At 33.4% G+C, this 26,728-nt stretch overlaps 1 protein-coding gene, 1 long non-coding RNA gene and 1 other non-coding gene across 3 annotated transcripts in view; all 3 read right to left on the bottom strand.

The window, feature by feature from the left end:
- The window catches only part of LOC105330985 (uncharacterized), a 101,632-nt gene that overhangs the window by 33,291 nt on the left and 41,613 nt on the right, over nt 1-26,728 (bottom strand). The gene's annotated exons all lie outside the window — the stretch shown is intronic.
- On the bottom strand, nt 9,572-14,836 carry LOC105338563 (uncharacterized). Its single transcript, XR_010713021.1, has 3 exons — nt 14,683-14,836; nt 13,120-13,425; nt 9,572-10,423 (listed from the first exon to the last, which is right to left on the bottom strand). It is a non-coding gene; the product is annotated as an uncharacterized protein (transcript).
- Nucleotides 20,193-26,593, bottom strand: LOC105338561 (zinc finger protein 888). Its single transcript, XM_011443740.4, has 2 exons — nt 26,509-26,593; nt 20,193-24,802 (listed from the first exon to the last, which is right to left on the bottom strand). The coding sequence occupies exon 2, from the start codon at nt 24,626-24,628 to the stop codon at nt 21,878-21,880; it is 2,751 nt and encodes a 916-aa protein (XP_011442042.3). The 5' UTR covers nt 24,629-24,802; nt 26,509-26,593; the 3' UTR covers nt 20,193-21,877.

Genomic DNA, 26,728 nt, shown 5'->3' on the forward strand with positions numbered 1-26,728 from the left:
TTCAATCAAAGCTCTTGTACATATATCAGAAACAAAACAAGGGCGAGAAGTCCAATACATTTCTGATTTATTTGTAAAAGAAAAAGAGGATATAGAAATTGAAGAAAAGAGTCTGTTTAAAATCAAAGGATTTTTCATTCTATTTCCAAATCATGTTTAGCTGGTAAATAGCAAAATAAGGGTCAAGCATGTATCTCAAACTCTAGTGATATTGGGAATTTAGTATTTTCCGTTTAATATAGAAGTCACCGACCACCGCCCCCCCCCCCCCCACCCTTCATAAAATCATTTAGTTTTTCTGGCCCGATTTTACTTGATCTTTGATCTCGGACCTTTAATTTCAACTTAGTACCATTCTAGATTACCGCACTAATTACCAGACCAATTCGTTCATTATTAACAGAGTTATGAACTTTTTGGCATTTGAGTTTTAATTTTCGTGTTTGACATGTACTGTAGAAAAAAATTCTAACTCCCGAGCCCTTCACTCAATCTTCATGAAATTTTGTGTAAATGTACCTCGGACCTCATTCTGTTTTTCTGCCAAATTTGCACCGGGTTGAACAATTAAGAAGAAATTTCCGATATCAAGCCGCGAGTATAGCCTGTACGGGGACTTAAAATTTACACAGTGCAAGGGATGTAAGCAGCCGCGTAATATTTCTGTTGCATGTATATTTCTTGTTTTCCGTTTAGTCTGTATCTACGATACCGTGTGAACTAATTATGAATGTTAGAACTGTGAAAATTACTGTCATCAATTTTTTTATGAATAAATTTACGTGTTACTGATTTCGTTATTTCTACATTTATAAGAATTTTATCAATCCTGTTGATATAAAATAGTCAAACATAATAGTAAACGACACAAAAAAATCTCTACTCTGAAATACATGTGTAAAATGCAGCAGTCATTGTTTTAGGACTTCCCCTAATTGTCGTTAACCGAATCCGAGATCCACACCTCAAAATTCTACTTTCGATTTATTTACGACGAAAATCAAGCTCGGTCCTTTTCATCCCCCTCCAGACACAAACACGCATCAATATTTCAAATGACCTCGCACTGTTACCAAACCTGAGTAGTGAGACATCTTACACGTTGTTTTTCATCTCATACAAAAATTCAGCTCCTGTCCCGGGCGGAAACGCCCCAAATTCAAAGAGAAAATCGGGAATTATTTCGCGTCAGCCATGTTTTGACGTGAACCTTCGATGATGAAATATAGACTGGCAATGCCTATATATATATCGTACGTAGAGACAGAGGACCAGTCTACGATGAAATACTGTTATGACATATGCAAAGGCTGTGTGTTCGAATCTCGCCGGAGCCAAGATTTGTTCTTTCTCTCTATTTCCTTCTCTCCATTTTTTTTTGTCTTTCTAACTAAGATATTCAAAATAAAGGGGTTGTTGGACTGAAGTACAAGTTTCCAACGGAAAACCTAATTGTTATTGCCTTGTTCCTTTTTCCCTATTCTTCTATATTATTATTTTTTTTTCTTACAAATTTTGTGCACGCAAGATCTCGAAAACTACTCAATTGATTTTTATGAAACTTGTCGATCTAATAGATGACGATGTGAACCGTATTGCAAATTTTTTTTATTGATGACGTCACTTCAGGTTTTGAGATATAGTCGTTTTGTCGATTTTCAGAGAGGTATTTTTTCGGCAGTACTCCTTTTAAACTATAGCAGACATACACTTAAAATTTTCAGTGATGGTAGACGGAACATTGAAATTGTGCATAAAGGTTTAAAATCATTTCGATCGCAAAAAGCGCCGAAGCGCGCCTGGACCCAAAAATTGAGATTAAACAAATATCATATTTTTTTCTTTTTTTCTTTGTTTATCTCTTTTCTGAATAATATTTTGTTAAAACATATAATGTTAATTTTTTTTATATTTATAAGAACTTTTATTTGATATCAAGACAAAGGGGCCCCTCAAATTAGGGGACCAAAGGGCTCTCAAGTCTTTCATCTATAGCCCCTTTACTGAGATATATTTTGTGAAAGATTATAGAAGCAAAGATGTTTATCTTACTGTTATGTATCCAAGCAGTGTCATGATTTTATAATGTGGTACGTAATTAAGGTTTTTAAGGGGTCAAAAATCCAAAACTTTGATCACCAATATCTCAGAAAGGAAAAATATATTTTGAAATGCAGTATAGAAGAAAAGATACTCAAAATGATCTACTAAACAATATGGATTCTTCAAAATTTCGTTAAACGACCCCAATAAGGAGATAAGGGATCGGCCCCTAAAACGCTCTTTCTGAGATATCTCAAGAATGGTAACAAATTTCTATACACTTCTGAGATATCTCAAGAATGGTAACAAATTTCCATACACTTGTTGAACAAAATTTCTTTAAAAGTAAATGACTTTTCATTTAATACGAGGAAAAAGAGGCTGCCCCTCGAATTAGAGATCTTAATGTTTTCAACCAAAACTCATACATCTAAAACAAAATAGTATCTAGCCCTTAGAATGTAGACCTTTGTCTTATATGTTAAATCACGTTTAGCCGTTAAATAGCAAAACCAAGGTCGTACATGTATTTCATGTTCGAAAACACAAGGAAGACCTCCTCGTTGCTCGCAACGAGATCGTGTCTAGTTATTATTATTATTTTTTTTTCCAAATTTTGTGCACGCGATTTCTCGAAAACTATTCGGCCGATTTTCAACATTTTTTCACAGATGATGAGTCATGATCTGAATTTTATATGTTTTTGAAAATTTTGTTGTCGTCACTTCCGGTACCGATTTATCGGCCATTTTGGTGTTTTTTACGACCTATTTTGTGCAGAGCTGATCTCAGAAACTATCAGAGATATGACTATGAAATTTTTAGGATAGGTAGTCTATAGTCTGAAGTTGTGCACTATTATTTTGTTTTACGCCAGTGGTGCCATTTCTTGGAGCTCGCCTGGGCTCGAAAATTGGGTTCGAATTTTCATTCAAAATTTTCATACGTTTTGATCTCTCTCTTTTTATGAGTTGATATTTTATTAAAACATGTATAATAAAAGTAGTAGATAATCTAAAGTTCTTTCGAACAAAATCAAAAAATAGGGGCTGGCCCCTTAAATAAGGGGCCAAGACACTCTTAAACTCTATTACAAATAACTTAAAAACGATAAAGATTTTGTAATGCATTATAGAAGCAAAGTTGTTGATCGTAACAATATCTATCAGGTAAAATCATTGCCACGCCCATTTATTACGTAATTAGGGATTTTTAGGGGCAAAAGTACTTAAACTTTGACGCATTATATCTAGAGAAGTAGACATATTTTGTTAAGCATTGTAGAAGTGAAAATGTTTGGATTGATGATTCTAATCGATTCCATTAATCAAAGCACCAATGTCTGTCCCCATTAAGGATCTAGAGGGCTGGCCCCTAAAATATTCAATCATTTGTATCTCAAAAATGATCAACAATATTAGATGGGTGAAAGAACAAAAAATGTTCGTATTCATAAGACCTTTTCAATGAAATCAAGAAAAAGGGGCTGGCCCCTTAAATTAGGGGCCAAGATACTCGTAAACTCTATTACAAATAACTTAAAAACGATCAATATTTTGTAATGCATTATAGAAACAAAGTTGTTGATCGTTACAATATCTATCAGGTACGATCATTGCTTTGCCCATTTATGACGTAATAAGGGATTTTTAGGGGCCAAAGTACTGAAAATTTGACACAATATATCTAAAGAAGGATACATATTTTGTTAAGCATTGTAGAAGAGAAAATGTTTGCATTGATGATTCTAATCGATTCCATTAATCAAAGCACCAATGTCTGTCCCCATTAAGGATCTAGAGGGCTGGCCCCTAAAATATTCAATCATTTGTATCTTAAAAGGGAATAGCAATTCTAGATAGGTGTAAGAACAAAAAATGTTAGTATTCGTGAGACCTTTCGAATAAACTCAAGAAAAAGGGGCTGGCCCCTTAAATGAGGGGCCAAGACTCTTGTAAACTTTATTACACATACCTTAAAAACGATCAAAACATTGAAATGCATTATATTAACGAAGTTGTCGATCGTAACAATATCAGTTTATAAAACTAATTTCCAAACCCATTGATGAGGTAATTAGGGATTTTAGGGGACTAAAATCTTAAATCTTTAATGTGCTGTATGTTAAAAAGCAAAACTCTTTGTTAAGCATTTTAAAGGATATTGACAATCGTATACATTATCTAAAAGGAGGTGGTTGAGGGAGAATTCTGAAATTTCATTGATATTTTAATCGAATCGTTTAAAAAATTAAACGGAAGACCTACTCGTTACTCGTAACGAGATCGTATCTAGTTATTATTATTTTTTTCCACAAATTTTGTGCACGCGATTTCTCGAAAACTATTCGACCGATTTCAATCATTTTTTCACAGAAGATGGGACTTGATTTAAACTTTATACATTTTTGAGATTTTTCCTGTCGTCACTTCCGGTACCGATTTATCGGCCATTTTGCACATTTTCACGACCTATTTTGTGCAGAGCTGATCTCAGAAACTATCAGAGATATGACTATGAAATTTTCAGGATAGGTAGTCTATAGTTTGAAGTTGTGCACTATTATGTTGTTTTACGCCAGTGGCGCCATTTCTTGGAGCTCGCCTGGGCTCGAAAATTGAGTACGAATTTTCATTCAAAATTTTCATACGTTTTCATCTGTATCTTTTTATCAGTTGATATTTTGTTAAGACATATATAACAAAAGTAGTAGATAATTAAACGTTCTTTCCAACAAAATCAGGAAAAAGGGGCTGGCCCCTTAAATTAGGGGCCAAGACACTCGTAAACTCTATTACAAATAACTTAAAAACGATCAAAATTTTGAAATGCAATATAGAAGCAAAGTTGTTGATTGTAGCAATATTTATCAGGTAAAATCATTTTCACACCCATTTATGACGTAATTAGGAATTTTAAGGGGCCAAAGTACTTAAACTTTGATGCAATATATCTAGAGAAGGAGACATATTTTGTTAGGCAATGTAGAAAAGAAAATGTTTGCATTGATGATTCTAATCGATTCCACTAATCAAAACTCTAAAGTATGTCCCCATTAAGGATCTAGAGGGCTGGCCCCTAAAATATTCAATCATTTGTATCTCAAAAATGAACAACAATTTTAAATGGGTGTAAGAACAAAAAATGTTAGTATTCGTGAGACCTTTCGATTGAACTCAAGAAAAAGGGGCTGGCCCCTTAAATGAGAGGCCAAGACACTCGTAAACTATATTACAGATAACTTGAAAACAATCAAGATTTCAAATATCTTTCGTACCTAGCCTTTTTACAAAATTGATACCAGCGAGATTTTAGTCACTGTAAGTGATTGAGACACAAACTTTTATAAATGATAGACAATCGATTGAAGATATATTCAACGGGTTTTCTTTTGTCAACCGTGACTTCCGGTACTCACCAGAAGAGTTCAAACAATTCATTTTTTTTACAAGTTTAACTGATTATCTTTGCTGTTTCATCTTCCATGATTAACAGTAGTGTACACTAAACAAATGTATAAAAAAAACCTAGCTTTTATTTTCATAAACCTCTTTTGTTCGTCCGTTTTCGGTCTCGAGACAAAAAACCTACATTCAACAAGATTGCAGATTTGGCAGAGAATATCGATATTTCATCGTCTCATATGAAAACAAAATCGGACGGAAGACCTACTCGTTACTCGTAACGAGATCTAGTTATGATTTCTTGTTGCTTTTTTAAAAACATTTACCTTAAAATGTCCACTACAACATACATCATTTTCATGAATACTTTCATACCTTGAAAGGGAGACGTTTTGATAGGGATTATCCCTCTTTTCTGGCATTATAAAATTTTTTAGCAATTTTAATTTTTATGCAATAATTATTTTATTTAATGGAATTTATCTGCAAAAATCATATTCATTAATTTTTAGAACGAAAACTAATTACATAATCGTTTACAAAATTTGCTTTTTTACTTAGCAATATCATAGTTTTATCAAAATATTGCTAAAATCAGCACTTCTTTTGAAGTTTTTTATTCGAAATTTAAACAAAACGTGATAGCACATTGGCACATAAAAGATTGTTTATGAATTATTTTAAAACATTTCATATATCAACCTTAGAATGTTCTTTATAACTCAGACAATTTTCATGTCAACTTTCTTAGCATTTAAGAGAGAAACTACAATATGAATCACCCTTAACCCTTATTCTAGTAGTATGACTTTTTGTGACAAATTCTGTTTATAACCATCAAAAAGGTAATGCTTTTTTAGATTAATCAATGAACACGAACTGATCTTTATCAGAATATATATCTGATCATATTCACCGCTCATTGTCTTGAGCGTTTACATTTCTTAAACTTAGATTGTCAAATTTCCACCAGCTCATGTTTTGACAATGATTACTTTTGAGCCGTTTAGTACGGGGAAATGATCTATCAAATCCTGAATTATGTCATAATGAATAAATGACATCATAGCAATTTACAATCAAATCAATTATGACGTCAAAATAGAGTTTGCACATCAAAGCATCATTTCAATGATAATCACGTGATATGTGTCCTGTTCCCCTTTAAAGCCAGAAAATGTTATTTTTAATCTCTACTGTAGAGCTGTCCGATGCTTGGTAAATATTGTATGAATCAATGGTGAAATATTTCAACACTCATTAATTTGCTTTATTTTCTACATTTTTAATAATTTCACTATTTTTCCAATAATTAAGCATTAAGCTTTACATGTCTTTTAGATTAAGGTTTAGCTTTATTTGGACAGTTATCTAAGCGTGATCAAAGGGAAAAATTAGAGGGTGCCCGATGCATTGTGAAATCACCCTACTCAGGTACAATTTTGTTGAATAATATGCACAGTTGAGAATTGTAATAAATAGACGATAGTGTCAACGACTTAAAAACTGAAGCTAAGGTTTTCTACATAATAAATATTTAAAGTGGGGTGTTAGAAATATGGCCAATATGTAAACAAACTGTAACTTTCTTGTTTGAATCTTCTTACAATTCTTAAACACTCTTTTTAAGTTATATTTCATCATTTACTCACGTACATGTATCCTATGCACACGTAAAAGTGGGGTTTTTTGTTATGTTAAGTAGTTCATTCACACGTGAACAAATACATATGTAAAAACATTTCGTGTTATTTGTTTTGTTTATAAAAAATATCATTCGGTGAAATCCGATATCAATGTTGATTCAATGGTTTACCCAGGATAAAAGATCTCCCTCGGGACTCGCTGCGCATATACATCCACATGAAATGCCATTTCTTTCTCTAACCTGGTTATTTTGATTTTCACATTTGTTTTTGAACTTTTTAAAAAAGAATGTTTATGTGCAAGGCATACATCATTCAGGGACAGTATACCAGAGAATGAGGCCTGTGAAAATACACAAGACTATCAGCCACATAGTGCACGTTACCGATCCGCAGTAGCACCATGAGCTGTTTTGTGCGTCGTATAAAATTTCCACTTTTTAACACGTTACTACGGTTGCTCTCAGTTTGATCATCCAATTTTTATTAGATTGAGACTTCAAACCTGCAGCTTAGTATGAGGTAGATTTAAATAAATGCTTAATTTGTTTACAACAGCATCTGCGTACCAAAACCACCAAAACGCTCATAGTTGAATCATTAGATTTCGTGGTGGCTGTTGCATTTTCGTGGAATTCATGGGTATTTCTCATCCACGAATAAAAATTATCTACGAATTAATGAACTAGGGTCATGGAGTGGTATTTCCCTTTGCAGGTGTAAGATATAGGAAAGTACGTCCCTACGAACCTAAAAAAAATTAAGGATTCCATGAAAATTGGCCAGGACGAATTTTCATGATTTCACAGTATTTATCCAGTATCCACCAATCTGGAAGTCAGTATTGTGAATACTTAGTTTTTTAAAAAAACATGGCAGTGTTACAGTCTTTGTCCAATTCAATGAATTATTTCCGATGAAATACATTTTTATCATTTAAGAGACAGTAAGTTAATATGTACACTAATATAATAATTATTTTTATTAAATTACTTTTCTATACCAAAGGTAAACACAAAACTTTTCTGTGGCGCATTATTTGTTGACTGATCAATGGCGGTATATATTGATGTCTACAGAAAGCTTGGTAAAACTGTGTATCATCTAATCGATCACTCTTTTTTATTTGCTACAAACTTAGTCTACAATGTACCTCTTTCCGAATCAATAGAATCCTACATACATGTATAATTATGAAAATTCATTCAGTTACTTATGTTCTTACTTAAAAGAGAACATAGTACATGTATAACTATACTGCAATATTGTATAATTATGAAATTCATCCAACTAATTAGGTTCTTAATTGAAAGAATACGTAGTACAAGTATAACCACATTAAAAGTAAATTCAGCTAAAACAAGATATTTAACATGTAAACCATGATGACTAAAAACTATGTAATTAAATATACATGTACAGCATATCTTTACAGTTTAATATTACAGAACATTTTAATCGAAATTTTTGGATTTAAAATATCGTTTGACGCCACATATCTGCAAAAATTGTTCATATAGCACTTCCTTGTATGAAAATTTATGTAATTGGCATGACAGAATTTCATTATATAGCCGTAAATATAATTTTTTAATTAATTGAGCAAACATGTAATCAACTGAGCAGCAGATATATTTGATATTAAAAAGGTATAACTCAAATAAATGTTTCTTATATTCCTGGAATACAGTGCACACTAGGGTCAAATATACGTTGCCAATTTTTCGGATTCGGGGCAGGACTACTATTGTTACGTTCAGACAGATAAATACACATATCACATTGAAACTTATGAATCCCTCTAACTATCAATTCAGAGATAGAATATTTCATCACATATTTATCCTTTTCTTGTAAATAACGGATATATTCAGTTTCATTGGATCCGATTTGCCTCAGTTTCTCCGCCAATTCTTTTGGTGAATTGAAATCGAGGCTGTTGATGTAAGTTCCTTTGGGAAGGTATTTCCCCGCGTCTTGTGGGCCATTTATGACGGGAATGATGTGCGCATGTTCCCGATAAAGTGAATACAATTTTTCAGTAGTATAGTTGTTACAAATGGAGTTTTCAAACGCCAAGTAAAACTTGTAGTCCTTTTCAAACATTGCTTTGCACTTTGTGTAATCGTCATATTGTTTGCCACACTTTTTCGTTCCACATTGTCCGTACATATCAACCGTAAGGTGTTTACTTAACGCTTTTACCAGATTTTCTCTTCTAGATGGTGTGCTGCAGTGACTCGACACCCACACAGCATCTTTGGTTTTATTGGCTAAAACTCCGGTATAATTCAGTAAGGGGTATGTTTTATTATGTAAAAGTCTTCCATACAATGGCACATAGAAATCTGCTGTCTCCATGTAGGAAGCAGATAAATCAATTTTATCGGCCCATTGTGGCGGGGGTCGAAGGGTGTGGTACTGGCTTTCGGTACTATACAATACCCACAGTTGTCCTTTCTTTTTTGCAATCGCTCGATTAAAAGGGAGATGACTGTGACGTAATACAACGATATCCGCCAGAGCGGGGCTTTTTTCTATGAGGCAATTTGGAATTTTGCATTTAGTCGGATCATACTTGGAAAGACTTTCCCGAATCTCAGGATCTTGTTCATGCCATGCAATGCGAAAGATTCTTGGATGTTGTTTTGAATTCAAACGTGTTTTGTTAGTTGTGTTGCTCGGCTGAAATTGTGAAAATGTTTTGTTGTGTGCATGACTTTGATTCTTACTTAATATATACGGTTTGTTTACTTTTAAACTTTGGATAAAGTTTGAATGCGTTACATTATATGACTGGTTTTGGTTGAGAAAGGATCCCTTTTTATTGGATTTGTAGTTTTTCGTAGAATATATAAATGTTTTGTTGTATTCTGGATTTTGGTTAGATTTTTCTACTGTTCTTACATAATCCTGCGTGGACCATAAGAAGACAACAAACAACATTGTCATCAAAACGAGGATTCTCCATTTTTTAGCAAATGTCATTCTAATAGCAGACATATTCAGAAGGCTGTCTCCTGTACACTGCTACATGTATCTGATTTTACTGAATTCCATTCTATCATTTTACTTCTGAACGACTCCTCCTCTTATCAGATTTCTTGGCGTATAAACAGGATAAAGAGCCAAAACACAAACAAAACGCCAGTCGTCTCAATATAATGTCATTTGGTTATACACTGTATTACCAAGTCAATGAGACGTTATGAGGAGCAAACAAAATGCTTTACTAGATTGCTGTTTTTAGTCTTCGCTCGTCTTCATTTGATTCTGAACAATTCCTCGTCCTAGAGTTTTGGACGCAAAAACAGGTTTAAAGAGCCATACCTGAAAAACGAAAAACAAGAGACTGTGAGCTCAAAAGATATTCTTTGGTCTTAAACGCCTTTTTCATATAATTGTAACACCCCGCAACCCCCATCCCCCACAAAAAAAGAAATTACTTATAACTGAGAATCATTTCATAAGCATTTATATACGAATGCCTCTTACAAATCAATTAATCCTATCATATTTTTCTGCTTGAGTAGGAAGAACAGTTTTAAAGCGTAATCAAAAAACAAAAAACAGTTCTAACGTCATGACTGTGAAAAAATTACAAGGAGAATGAAACAAATTCTATAGTACATTATTCAACAAGCCGTACATGTAACATTTTACCTCTTAAACATTCCTGAGATATGTGCTGTTCAGAAATAAGGTATGTCAATTAAATTCCCCACCCAGCTATGGTTCGGCAGTTTTTTTGTGCATGTGTATTTATTTTTGTAATGACACTTTTTACCTGTGGGCCCTATTCAGTATACAGTATATGGTCTAAAATACTAAACGTGCATGGGTATTTCGACTTCCAATGATAATGAACGAACTGAACCATTAACTCTATTTAAAGGGTGACATATTTTGAAACAAAAAAATATCAGCATCTTCTTTGATGTTAGGGAAAGGAGCTGCTTTACAGCTATCAATGGGAATTTTTTATCAATATCATTTATTACACATTCTACCTCTAGCCAACCTTTTCATGATCCGATATATGGGCACACGATGAGCCATTAATATATGCAAAGTCCACTGAACGAGCAAGATGTCACCACAATCATGGTTCCATTCAAACAGCGCACGTGTTGGAAGTTGTCCACGAATTGTGATCCGCTGTCAATCAATAATCCATTATTCATTGCCGTATTTGTGAATCGGTAGTCTAACTGGTTGATAAGCTTATACGTATACAATATTCAATCGCTTTTCCAAAAATATAATGACATAAACTGTAAAACCGCACGTAGCATCTACATCTAATTAAAAATTTATAAAGTTTTGACGTTGGTTCGAATTTTTTTTTCCATGCTGGGCGCATCTCATAAATGTTTCTTTACATGGTCTTGGTTTTTATAGCAACGGTTCAATAGCCTACTGAAATTAAGTTATAGATGATAAATGGCATATCAGATTGGGGAGATTTAAAACCATCGTGCGTAAAAGAAATTTTAAAAATCCGGGTATGAATTTTGCAAGCCAAGCAATAGTCATAGATTTCGCAAGGACCTACACACTGACACCTGCTAGCTTCTAGTTATTTGTCTCTGGTTGATCTAACATTTTCATTAATATATTATTCTGGGGTTTTAAAATTTTCATTTCTTTTTAAATTACATGTATTATCATTATATTTTGGCATCAATCCAACAAATGAAAGGATCACCAACCGTAAAACTATTACACTTGATACAAATTCTTGATACAAATTCTTTATTACCATTTTTTTTTTTTTTTTGAAATCAAGCAGAAATAATAAAAGCTACTTCTTTTTACTTTTTAAAATATTTTAGACAATATATATTAATCTTTTTAAGAAGAAGAGCTTTGTGTCAACATAAAATACCTACTGTATAAAGGGTTATTTTTTGCCCCGTGTTATTTTTGCCCTTCTACACTTGCAAATGGTTTCACCCCGTCTTGAATATGCCCAGACTCGTTTGTGTACTAAAGAAATAGCTTGGAACATTGGAAGTCGCCCAGTCTTAAATTTGCCCGCTGACAACAAGAGCGAAAGGGGCGAAAAAAAAACGGGGGCGATTATTTCCCTGTACATACAGTATATTATCAACAGTGAAGATCAAATATTAAGAATATCCCTGTTATTACTTAATAAGAGGTTATGGCTGAAACATTCGTATCTACAATCCGTGGGTAGATCTGATAACTACATGTAGTTTGCTGACCATTCACCCTCCTTAAGGGCTAGCTAGGTTAGTGTACCGTAGAAGATAGCATCCACGCCGCAAGCTAAGATATACATGTTGCATGATTTAAAAGTGAGTTCCATGTCCTTGCACGGTATGCAAGACAGAATGACACGTGTACATAAACAAACTGTAACAATGCTTTAGGAATTCATTTCTGATGATCAATTGAAGTTTGAGAGCCGGTCGTAGAGTTATAAGCAAGATACAGGGCTCACAATTCTTTGTCATGTAAACAAGGTCCGTGCCCTGTTTTTATTTACATAGGTTCAATACACCAGTAAAAAATCTTTTTCAAGTTGATTTGTCTGTCTATTTTTTAATTTTAAGCACAAATAAACAGATCCTAACGATTAACACATGAATATTAGGTCTAAAACTGAAGTTTTTACTTCAACATTCAAAATATAAACCAAAGCTTTGTTTTCATATCAAAGAATTGCAAGCTCTGTAACTCGCTTATAACTCAACGAATGACACTCAAATTTTGGTTGACTATTAAAAATGCCTTAATGAAGCATAGTGAACATTAAGATCAGGAACATTTTTGACCAAAATCGTGACCATGCCCCTTTAAACATAAATGTTTTTTAATCAAATTTGTAAATGAAATTACTCATTTTATAAATGACGCGTTAAAATTATGCCAGCGGGGGTCTCAAAATTACTTCGATATATATAGCTGTAAATTCGCTAAATAGCCTATATATAACTGTTGATTCGCTATATCCCTGTTTGCTATATTCGTCATATTCGAGCTTTGTCGTAACCACTTACTTTGTAAAACGTATCCTGTATTTACTGGGGCTGGGGTTTTCTCCATTCGCCGTATAAATGTATATGTCAATGCATGGAGTGTGAGACGGAAGAAAACGTATCACTTTAACTTCCTCTCTATCTTCTTACAATCCCTATCATTTCCCTAATCATGCAAACTCACGTGTCCTGTGTTGCAGTAGCTGTTGACGTCTCCGTTCGCCACGAATGGATATCTGATTAAGACAGTCAAACTTCTTGGTCGTTCACTTAAATTTCATCATTGACGTGTCTCAATGCGCTGTCTCGTGCTTCAGATCAATGTGGCTGTGTTTGAAAACGGATGATATTTAAATAGTGTTTGATGTTGTTTTTTAACTTATTCAAACCGCCGTATATTTGAGATCGATTTTTTTTTATAAAAACGGTGCCCTAGTTAAGAGAGTATGAATATGTAGAGATATTCATGAGTTATACCATTGGTTGGGTTGGGTTTTTTTAATTTGTAGACTTGCACGTTGCATTAGGTGGGCCAGGAGCCCACCCCCCCCCCCCCACACACACACACACACTTTTGTGTGCAGCAAAGATTTTTTTTTTAAATTTAGATACAAAAAATTGAATTAACATGGAGTCATCTTGTATCACAGGTGTTTTTACTACCACGCGGTTGTTTTTCGGCAATGCTCACTCATTTGAACAGTTCAGCAATTTTAGTGTGATTGTAATGTATAATCATGACAACAGCAGAAAGAAGCCGAAAATTTTGAAGTTAGTTTAAACATGATCATTACGCTTACGTTGATAAAAAGCATGAACGCTACTTTTTCTTCAGAAATTTGTTTTTGGGTGATTTTTTATTGCTGTCATTATGAAATTACATATATATCATACAACAGAATATTATCGCTCCATATTGATAACCTTTTTTTGTATTAAAAATTTTCTTTAATATATATATATATATATATATATATATATATATATATATATATATATATTATATATATATATTCAAGTATTTAAGAAAAACTACATTTCACGGTACTGCTTTTCTTACCGAAACATAGAATATGAAACGTATGTTCGTAACTCTATATCGTAGTAGATTTTGTAAATTTTTAGAACGAAAGAATGTTAAAATCAAAAAATCAATGCTTATTCATACATGTATTATTCATTCTAAAAAGCTTCTTTATAACATAATTATCGCACTTGGTACGGTTCTCTCTCTCTCTCTCTCTCTCTCTCTCTCTCTCTCTCTCTCTCTCTCTCTCTCTCTCTCTCTCTCTCTCTCTCTCTCTCCACACACACACACACATACATGTAGTCACCATGCATTTTTGTAATGAAATGAAAATTAAAAGCAAAAACGAAAGAAAATCTGTAAAGGACACATAACTCGTGTAAGACGCAATACCCGTTAAGCTCTAAAAACGAAAGAAGGTTAAAATCAATACAACCCAAATGAAGATCGAACCATCAGTGCTTATAAATACATAACATATATTCTAATAGTTTTCAATGTCTGTTAAATTATGTCTTTCGGAGACTAGGTATACACTTCGACAATTAACACCTTACCTGTGTATGTATCTGGCCCACACACACTACGGCGCACGATTAAATTCAATAGTCAGCACCTTCATGTGTTTGAATTTTATGACCCATTGACTTGCCGCTTGTTTTTACTGGTAAAAAAATAAATGCATACGGAAAAAGAGTTGTTGGAGTTGGGTTTTATTTCCCTCTTTTTTTACCTGAATGAAAACTCGCAAATTATTATGAAATAAATATCGTTTGTTTTTATTTATTTATTTTGCGTCTTATGTGACCGTCTCTATGATGACGTATCATATATTACCTTTCCACCAGATGTTGAGTCTTTCACTGGCTTTTGGCGTAATAAGACATGATAAAGAGATGTCATAAAGATATGAGAGAGAGAGAGAGAGAGAGAGAGAGAGAGAGAGAGAGAGAGAGAGAGAGAGAGAGAGAGAGAGAGATATGAGGATGAGAGAGAGAGAGAGGATTAGACACACAGAGAGACAGAGAGCGAGAACTGGTACTGTTTTTATCAAGATATTTACTATTAGAATGTACGTGTTGAAATACCACGAGGGGAGTCACTAGATCGGGCGACGTTCCGATCTGCTACAGTATATCTTTATCTCTAGAAGGACAAATAGCATACAATGCACATGTATATTTGCGCAGTTTAAAAAAACTTAATACTACGGATCAATTATCGTGTGCTGAAGCATCCCCCACCCTAAATTCAAATTTTCTAAATTCACACACTAAAGTTACCAAATTAGCAGGTCCAAGCATTAGTGTGTTAACTTACTAAAATTTTACATAAAAGGCTGAATTAAGTTTTTAAAAAAAAGGTATAGTAGTGAACTTGCATAACGACATTTAATTGTGTAAATGAATCAAAATTACGCGAAACGTATTTGAACAGGTAAAGTACGTGTGCAGCGAACAAACATATTAATTTATATGACAAAAAAGTGCCAGTTCTAAACTGACTTTATTTGAGAATAGAACATAATTTGGAAAATTTTGAAAAATCAATTTGAATATGAAGTTCACTTAACTCTTCGATGTCAACAGTTTAATTGTTGTGGTAGATACGCAGTCGGAGGTCTTGAAATCAATAGCAACAGAGCAATATATATGTTGCACACAGGTGCGTGATTAATGTTTAATCATTACAGAGCGATGTCAATTCATTTGGGCTAAGCCTTTTAATTTATTCGCCAGGCGCTGATTAACCTGAAATGTGAATAAATGAACAGAGAAATTTTTCTGTGAAAACCGGTCATGACATTTTAGTTGTATATTTATCCAGTGTTGTCCTTTGAGTAAAAAAAAACCAACTCAGTTATTCAGCAAAAATCATTTATCGTGGGTTTTTTTTACCGTCTTTGGAGTAACAAATACAAACTTAGTAGAGTAAATTTTGATTTTCAATGATTTTTAATTTTTTCTTAATATAGTTTTCAGTTAATCATTGTTCTTTTTTGTTGTTTCAGTTTTTGAGAATAAGATCGACTTACCCACAAGCGCAGGTTATGTACTTTTCCTGCAATGCTAGCTATGTACATATATATGTACCTTCATAGCCATATGAAGCACCATGCAAATAAAACATTTTATTGCTTTAAATATTAACAGACGTCACAAAGATAACACTTGATAATGTCATTAATGGGGTGTGGTCACGATTTTGGTAAAATTCTATTTTCTGTTTTTTAATATTTACACTGCTTTATGAATGCATTATTAATGATAAAATGAAAGAGAGTCAGTCGTAGAGTTCCATGTATAAGCAAGATAGCTAAGGACTCGCAGCTCTTTGTCATGTAAGTAAGGCTCGTGCTTTTTTTTTCTTTTGTTTACAAGAGTTCAATATACCAATAAAAAATCTTTTTCAAGCTGATTTGTCTAGCTTCTAATTCGTTTTAAGCATAAAGCAACAGTTTCTCACGTTTAACACATTCATTTTAGGTTTAAAACTGGATTTTTCACTTCATCATTTAAAATGCAAACAAAATCTTTGTTTACATAGCAAAGAATTGTAAGATTGTACGCTCTGTTACTCGCTTAAAACTCAGTGACTGGCAGTTAAAATTTGATTGCCTATTAGAAACGTCTCACTGAAGCATTGAAAACATTAAAATGGGGAAACTTGTTTTTATCAAAATTGTGACCGTATCCTTTTAAACCTCACTTAAAAACTGTATTAATGGTATGTAGACTATTTAAATTGGGGGCAGTATTTACATATTAAATGGTATATATTCCGGATGCGTTTATTTTCGAATTAATGCTAGTTACATGTAAATAGCCACCATTTCACCACACAAGTTTTTGGAGGCGGTAAATTATCATATCACACTAAAACACTTGTGATCGTCTCTATTTTTGTAGTTTGTATAGAAATCTCCAACGACGATGTGTGAAGAGAGATTATCAAATGATTTGTTTTGATGTGCAATACCAATTTACAATTTCAAGGCAAACGCGTGTACATGTTTTTCCTCTGTTTACACTTCTTCAGAAAATCGGTTGTACATGTACATGCAATTCATACGACAATAAACTGACAATACAGATTATGATCTAGATCTACACGATTCAATGAAAAAAATTGATTTTTCGCATTTCTCATAGATAAATCAAATAAGTAAAACTAAGATAATAATGTTTTAATATTATATATTTTTCTTCTTTAAGAGTACATGTATGTCCAACTACTTTATCAATGCGGGTTGTGTATTTTTCTACAATGCTAGCTACTGTCTTAATATCCGCATAAAACAACAAAGAAAGCACGTTGCTGTTTAACAAACTGCAACGTACTCCATGAGGCGCATGTTGGGTATCGGCTGTAAAGCAGGCAATTATGTTTGTCGAATGTTTAAAATACTGTGATTGCATATTTTCCAAGGGATGGCATTTGTAGGACAATAACTCTTTTCTTCGATCGTGCAGTGCAAGTCAATAATACTAAAAAACATTTCGCGGCTCGACACTAAGTCTAACTTTTTCATTACAAGAAAGCAATCTATAATCCTCGCTTTTATAATTAGATCTAATTTGTAAAGAACACTAGCGCCTCGGACCCTTTTTTAAAATAGACGTTCCTTTACATGTACCAGATAGACGATTAATTGAGACAAATGTGACAAAATCTGTCAGTGACCAACATGCCAATTGATTTTAGTCGACGCTTCACTTAATGAGAATTCAAAACTTAGCATTTTTCGTTAAAGTCAACTGTACATACAGCATGCATATATTAACTCAGCCATTTCATTCTAAAAACAAAAATGCAAATTTATCTGACATAATCAATTGTATGTAGATATGGCTAATAATCTTTTATGAATCAATAGCACTGAGTGTCATACTAGCTTAGAAATAAAAACCATTGAATTGATTGTTGTAAAAACTAAGCGTTTCCTCTTCAACATTTTGTTCATAATACATGTTTTTATTCGCTTTTCTTGGAAGAGAAAGGTGAATTGTACTGCAATACGAGACTTACATTGTAAAACGCAAAACCGTCAACGATGTGGTCTAAGGTATCAAACTTGTTTAACATATACCCATTACCTTCGTTTAAGGTAATGTTTTTAAATCTTCTTTGTAAAGTAAATAAATAATTCATATTTTTTGCATTTTTATGTATTACATGGTATATCATCTCTCGCATCAAACCCTATGTATAGCTAGCATTCTACTGTAGGTGTTATTTTTGTTTCCGCTCATGCATAAAATCAAGATATATCCTCTAACTAGTGTGTTGGTTTTTTTAAAACCATTTTTATATCAAACTTTCAGATTGTAACTTTGTAACTTTCTGCATGCGCAGATCCAGAAAATATTCCCCGGGGGTGGGTGATTCGGATAATAATTTTGTTTGCCAGGTGGGTCTTAGACCTATTTTCGGAAATTTTACTATGCGAATTTGATAAGTTTGAATTTTTAGGAAGATTCCGGACCCCCCCCCCCTTCCCCTAGATCTGCACGTGCTGAGGTTAATGTAGCTTTTATAACGGGTGAGAATTCAGGCAAGGATCCAATTATATTTCCATGGTATGATTTATTTTCTTTAACCGATCTAAATTTCGCTTGGGTGCTTAAAAGGGGTGGAATAAGCATTAAACAGACAGTGTCAGTCAGTTTTGAATCATGAAACATAACTCTTGCAGAGGCGGATCCAGCAATTTGGAAAAGGGGGGGTTCCATTTGATGAAAATCAATATGTGCAAAATTCATCATTTGTCAATAAACAAGGACTTTTTGAACGTTTTCCGTGCGTATACAACTGTATTTAATAAACATTTATCTCATCACCATCTATTTCACATCTATATCAACAGCAGAGTGCACTGCATTATTGAGTGTTTTGCCTTTTTGGTTTAGATAAGGAATATTTGCATTATATCTAGCCTTAAGAAACCCAACTTTCCAGCAATGATAAATTCAGTGCGTCTTTGCTTGATAGAAAAGAAACACTAAGAAACAAAACACAACTCAGACTAATTATGACAAACTATTAATAAATGGATATTTTGGTAATGTTTTTTATGTCTTTGATGTTTTTAAATTCTGAACTATTTATCGATTTTGATTTCTATTGATTGCCTTCTTAAATAAAGGTCTAAATGACATGATATGACAAAAGAATGGGGATAATTTATCTGCTGAAAATATGGTACGTGTGTAATACAATGGTAAAAGCAATTGTCGTCCCAGGGAACTTGATGTGACCTCTGTAATGGGTGCGCTACATCATCCGGACTGGTACAGACGCGAGCATTTTAAAAAAGAAAAGTTTGAAAAGTTGTGCATTTTCATAATGGTTTACATATAAACCCTTTACAAGGTATGTTTGTAACAGAATTTCCTATTCTTGGAAACAAAACAAAAAAGGCTTTCTTTTGTGTTTAAAAGTGGGTATGAAGGTAGCTAGCATTCCAGAAAAATAGCATAACCCGCATAAGCGGGTCATGTAGTTTTCTTTGTATTTTTCGTATGAAACGAAGTAAAACTCATCTATTATAATTATTTAGGTTAATTAACTAAACTAAAACGAATGCGTGTACTCGTATTTGAACCGTTAAGTCGTTTTACTCGATGGCTTGTCAGTTCAAAACTGTACGAACTATATTCGATTAAAAAAAAAAAGAAATAGAGTAGAAGATACATTGTAAATGTTATTATAAATCTATGATACTGCTTAATTTATGTATTTTTTCTTTAATTTTCCACATGTTTACTCAGTGTAGTAAACACCGGATGCTAAAGGGGAGTACAATGTACTTTATTTCGATAAAAAATCGATAGGGTTTTTTTTTATATAAGAAAAAAATTATGGGACGTAATACGAAATTATTTAAATAAGCAATTTTAAAAGCATTTATTTGAGATAATTACAGTATTTCTATTATAAATGGGAAAAATTGTCTTTAAATAGGCATTAAACGTTTTCAAAAAAATTCATATGTCCCAGAGAAAGGGGGGGTTCCGACCCCCGGAACCCCCCCTCTGGATCCGCCAATGTCTTGTAGGATCTAAAGCTCTCTGACGAAAAATCCTGTTAGGCAAGAGCAATCGATATCCTTATAATCATCACCCGTTCATACAAACATGCATTTATATAACACAACTTCTGAATGTACAATAACAGTACTTATTTAATACATGTATAGTTTTTTTGTGACATGAAACTATTTTTTAAACCGAATTAATGTATCAAATTTGAAATAAAAGTACATTATTTCTGTTTAACACAAAAACATAACTATATCAACACTATAACTGTAACACTGTAAACAGGTATTGTACAAAGTAAATGCTGTGTATTAACCGGCTCTAAATTACAGCTTTTTTCTTCGGTTTCATCAGGTTGGAGGTTTTAAAAGTCTTCTGTTCTTACATGTACACTATATAAAAATATCTATTAATATATTATGTATCTGATATTCTTCTAAAATTATTAAACAAAAGCCATGAAACAAACCAAAATCAAGTTTTCAGACTTGCATGCCCTCAGTACTAGTACAGTTTACTAAGTTAAAAATTATCTAGTACAATCTTAAAAATAAATACAAATAAAGGGTTATAACAGTTAAATATAAAAAGTCTGGAATTTTTGATTTGGATTATACATGTACATGTTTATCAAAACATGCATTTACAACAACAACAATAAAAAGAAGAACAGAGAATATAAATATACATGCTCTAGATTAAACAACAAGCTACATTACGCAATGAAATGGTGGGTTGTGAATTTTTCGTTCCACAAAAAAAGGGAAATAATCAAAATCCATTAGATTGCACGGTACATTTTTGTTGATAAAACTTTTGTATATACATGTATGTACATATATGTTTGTGTTTAAAACAAAGAAAATTTAAACATTAATTTATAGTATTTTGATTCCAAGTAAAAGATTATTATCAATACTACTACTACAAGCACTTGTTTTGTTTACATTGTACTACACAGACTTGTAATTTATCTAACCAACTAAAATAGACAGAGTGAATACTTGTAGATTTTAATCCAGTGTTTCACAGATGAAAAACCCTTTAGCAACTTAAAGATATATCAAGATGTCTTCAAAATACAAACTTTGTACAATATATTGGATTAATTCTAAAAAAAAAACAAAAAAAAACTACCAGATCTATGGCTGTTGAACTTGTGCATTGACATACATGTATATGTAAATTTTTCAATAAAATATGTGCAGTTCAAATATTTACTCAAATATTATGATTTTGGAAGAAAAAAAAATTTGATATATATAAAAAAAAATCCAAAACATTTACACTGTATTAAACATAAATTCATCTATCAAATTTCTTTTTCTTTTCTTTTCAGACACAATTTTTTTTCTTAATTTTGAAGTATCATTTCAAGCAAAAAAAAAATTCAAAAGAATATAAAAGTGTTTGTAATGTTAATGTATCATAATATATTTGTGAATATGTTTGCTATATACCTGCAATAGAAGATATTATTGTATTTACAGATTAAACAGTTCAGACAAAACATTAAAAAATAAAATCTATAGAAAAACATCACAAGAAACAAAAAAGGAGACAAAACGTCACCCAAAAAGATACATAAATACACATGTACATGTACTTCTAAAATAATAACAAAAATACACACAAGTTTACAATACAAGCATGGTATGTACTATGTAGATAATATATTAAGTAATTGTGGTTTAATTAAGCTTTACACTTATTAAGGTACACTGTTATAATCCTCATTGTCCGTGTAATCATCTGTAGATGATCCATTCTGTCCTTCATCATAGCAAGTTGATGTATTTTTCAGCGCTTGCTGTCCGTCATCCAAATGGTTGTCAATGACATTCTTGTCTATTTCATCCATGGGTGAAACCCTTGAGTTTTTGTATATTAGGAGGTTTTCCACAGAGCCTGAGATTTCTCCATCTTCTAATTTAAAATCAGTTTTAGATTCATCAAATCTTAATTCTGGTTCTTGGTTGGAAGTGTGGCTGGTATCATTTTCATCATCATCAAAATTCTCCTCTTCTTCATCAGTATCATCATCATCATTGATTGTGTATGTGTACTGTGGTACAAAGTTACTATCCTCATCATTAGAGAAGTTTTCCACTTCATTAAAAGACAAACTACTATTTGCATCATCATAGTATTGATTAAGCGAATTCTTTTCCTCTTCATCAGCCACGGAGCTTCCATACTCTAAACTATCCCTAGTAAAGCTATCCCGTGACAGAGATTCGTGCGGGTCTTTCCGACCCACATTTTTGTGTCTTCTGGCAATGTGTCGAACCAGACTTCTCTTGTAGCGTACTTTCATTGGGCAGTAAGGGCACTGAATATCACTCGTCATCGTATGAGTAAGCTTGTGAACTTTCAAATTAGACTTCCGATCAAATATTTTTTCACAAATGTCACATGGATAGGCAGTTCCCTCGTGTCGTTTCATATGACATTTAAGCGTGTCGTCTCGACTGAAGATCTTTAGACAAATTTTACATTGGTGGATTTTCTCTTCTTCTGGGTGTCTCCTAGAAATGTGCAATAACAGCTGTTTTCTCAACTGGAATGTTTCATCACATTCGGGACATTTGAAATGGGTGTCTTTCTCGTGAATTGTGGCATGCTTAATCATATCTCTTTCTCGAGAAAATGCTCGATTGCATACCTCACATGCAAATGGCTTATTGTCCATATGTGTCGCCAAATGGTAACGTAGACTACTTGCCGAAAGAAACTTTTTTCCACACTGTTCACAGAGATGCGTAGCTTTCTTTTCCCGTTCCACTGGATTGTGGACAAAACCATGTCGTTGCAGGGCATATTTGTCTTTGAACGTACAGGAACAAATATCGCACTTAAAATTTCTCTCCGTCTTGTGGGTAGTCATGTGAGATTTAAGTAGGCCATCAGTGGAAAATTTCTTTTCACAAACACCGCAAAAGAACTTTTTGTAGTCCTCGTTTTTATCCTCGCTTACCTTATGGGTTAGCTGATGACGTTTCAGATGGGCTTTGGTCAGAAAATAACATCCACATTTCTCACAGGTTATTCTCTGTTCAGGGTCATGAGTTTTCATGTGTTTGTTTAAAGTCTCTTTCCTGGAATAACTCTTCTTGCAGATGGTACAGTCATAGCGAGCCTTTGTTCCTGACCGAATTTCGTGAGATTCTTTGTGTGATTTGAGTGTGGTACTAGTATAGAACGTCTTCTCACAAACTTCACACTGATATGGACGAATTCCAAGATGCCTTCGAACATGACGCTTCAGACTTGATCGTTCACTGAAGTTCATCCCACATAAATCACAGGTGTGCGGTTTCTCTCCCGAGTGAATTTTCATGTGGGAGTTCATGTGAGCAATTTGTTTGAAAGCTTTGCCACATACTTCACAGGAATACGGTTTTTCATTGGAATGGATGCGAAAATGAATGCGCAATTCTTTGCGAGTCTTAAAGAGTTTCGAGCACTCTGAGCATTCGCGCCATCTCTTGCCGTCGATGACTTTAACATCAACGTCCATTATGGTTTCTCTATGCATTCTGTTGTGGGCTTTTCTTTCAGCTCTGGTTTTGAACAGTTTGGTACACAGTGAACATTCATGAAATTTCTTTCCATTGATAATTTTGATGAAATATTTCCTAGTTCCTTTAGTAGGTTTAAGTCGGTTTTGTTCTTCAGTGATTGCATTTTCACCATCATTTGTTTTATTGTCTTCACTAACCTCATTTGTCAATTCGTTTTCGCAAATATCTAAATTCAACTGCATTGCTTGAGGAATATCCGTAGATTCTTTTTCAGGTAACGCATTAACCTCCTTTGAATGTACCACACTTTGGCTGTTGCCCAATTCAATGAACATACTATTCCCTGAGAACCGTGTAAACATCTGCATATCATCAGAGTTTTCTAGACCTGAATTTTTCATCAAAGTAGCTTCATTTTGGGAATGGTTCACAAAATTATGCCTATTGTCCCGAAGACTAACTTCCATGGGTCTGCTGTCTGTGATATTTTCATACTTATCAAACATTGCATCCATATCGGTGTTCATTTCTTTGGGTAGGTTTATATTCGGTTTCTTCTTGAAAGCTAAGCTTCTTCTGGAGGAACTTGCTCCAGCAGTTTCATTTATAGTGGAATGACCTGAATCAACTTGCAAACTTTTGGAATCTGGAAGAACACTGGAATTCAATGGTATATTAAAGTGGTCCATTGCACTTTCATGTGAACTCATGAAAAATTGGGACCCCATCATCATTGAGGGGTGAGGTGGTCGTTGATGGTTGCAATGGTCGTTGTCTAAACTTTCTGGCTCCCTCTTTACCATGTTGTTTATTGTGTTGTACAGTATTGAATCCAGTTTGGACATCGCCTCCATTTTATCACGAGAGCTCCCGTTGGTCCAAAGGATCGGATTGGAAAAAATATCTCGGATAGGGTCACGATGTTGCTGTGAATTCATTTTGAATTTTTGTGCAAGTTCCCGAGTTTCTCACTTTAAGTTTTCTTTCATTAATTTTTTTACTGGTGTCTTACATACTTTTTAAAATACATTTTGAAAATATGTATTTACGGGTAATGCATACAAGCAGTTTCCAAATCTAAGTTGCTTCTGTGTCTCATTTATCCCAAACATCTGAAAAATACATTTTAAATATCTCAGTTAAAGTAACAAATTTGTTACCATTGAAACTATATGGATTGTCAAATATATACAAATACCGGTATCTTAAATTTGGGGGGGGGGGGGGGGTTATGGATTCTGCAAAATCTTGGAATGCTAAATTATGAACAAAAACAAATCAAATTCAAGATTAATTTGATATATTTTCACTGTTATTCATGAAAAACAACTATATATTATGCTTTTGATTAGCTCTTAACTCTTAGGTGGCAGGGGATAGTTTCGAAGGAAAGACCCGGTCAAAATCTTGAAATAAAGGGAGAACCTGGGGTTTGGCTGGTTACTTGAGGGGTATAAATTGGTAGAATATTTGTTGCATTCATTTTGTGGATAGAGGAGCTCATGTCAATTTCATTGATATATGACACTTTAATATTAGTAGCACTTTTCATCAGATATGGAATGAAAATGCGAAACTGTGGCCAAAATTTTCACTTTCGGTTTTGTGCTTGAAAAGTAGGATGGGTTCAGAACACGAAATGTCACTCGAAAAGAAGGTGATTGACCCCCCATCAATTGGTGATTATTTGCATGGGTATACATTAAGCTACCAATCCTATTGTAGTTTATGGCAGTTGCTCGGGGCTGGAGCGTGGTTCTGGACCCGTGAACATGTGAAAAAAGGGGCATTTTTCAGAAAATTTTGAGACCATCCCTGGCTATTCTTTATAGTGCTATATGTAAGTTGTACTTGTTTTATTCTGAAATGTTTAAAAATTCTCAAGAGTCGGGACCATTTGTCCCCTGCATGCAAACCAATTTTAGCAAATTTAAAAACCCACTGAAAAATTAAATCTCATATATGAGCACTATCTGCCTCACATTTCCTCGACCAAAAAAACTATCCCCTGCCACCTTCAAGAAAATGTCAAATTTTTACTAGGCTTGGAGTTAAACAATATGGGAACAGAAAAGATGTTCAATGTGTGTAAAATGGGAAACTGGCTGAATTTTTATGATTGATCAACCCTGTGATGAGATTTAGGGGCCAAAATGTAACAGGGGGTGGTCCTAAGAAAAATTTAAAAGCACATATAAACCCCTGAGTAATATGAATATTTGTCTTCTTGTGATTGATAAATTTGTGTGTATAAAGCATTATATATAGCATTCATGTGAATTTCAAATAAACAGAAAACATGCAAAATAGGGGAAAATATAAAACAAAATTCATTTTACAAATATTTTATATCGTTTTTCAGAAATGCATGCACCTTTGCATATCTTCATATTATTTATTGTTCTCTATCATGTCTAAGTTGTGGTTTTCCGTCTTTTAGCACAATCCTAAATGACAAAACTCGGTCTCGTCTCTCAGCTGACTAGAAACCTTTTAAGTTTAATATTTTTAACGCTATAAACACAAAAATCTTTTTATCATCGATAGTTTAGCTAAGCTTGATAAGAAAATATCGCATTAATAGTGTACCGACTCAATGAAAACATTCTCGATTGCCAAACAAAAGATAAAATATTCATGACCCTGACCTTCCTCTAGGCGGATCTGGGTTCGAATGCTAATTTAATGCACAAACAAAGCCACTATAAACACCTGATACTGGTACGATGTCTGTGAAAAATGGAGTATTTTCACGATAAACATAACTTGCATTCAGCAATAAACAAATCTTAACATCACTAAGGATTCTTTTATTTACCTGCCGATCTTTTGGTCGATCAATGATCGTTGTTTTGTTCGAACCCATTCCGGAATGGTTGCGTTCGCTCATAGTTAGATCGTCCCTAAATTACAGATTGGCGGATCTATATTACACTCCCACATTTATTTCCCAACGAAACAAAAGTTTTTAATATATATGGTTACATCTTTCTGTCCCTACATTCAATCTTTTTTCTGTAGATGTTTTTAACTTGCAA

This window comes from Magallana gigas, chromosome 4 (assembly GCF_963853765.1).
Source record: "Magallana gigas chromosome 4, xbMagGiga1.1, whole genome shotgun sequence".
NCBI classification, from domain to species: domain Eukaryota; kingdom Metazoa; phylum Mollusca; class Bivalvia; order Ostreida; family Ostreidae; genus Magallana; species Magallana gigas.

Bases quoted from the DNA above. Each gene is read 5' to 3' on its own strand.
- LOC105338561 (XM_011443740.4), bottom strand. From the start codon at position 24,628: ATGAATTCACAGCAACATCGTGACCCTATCCGAGATATTTTTTCCAAT.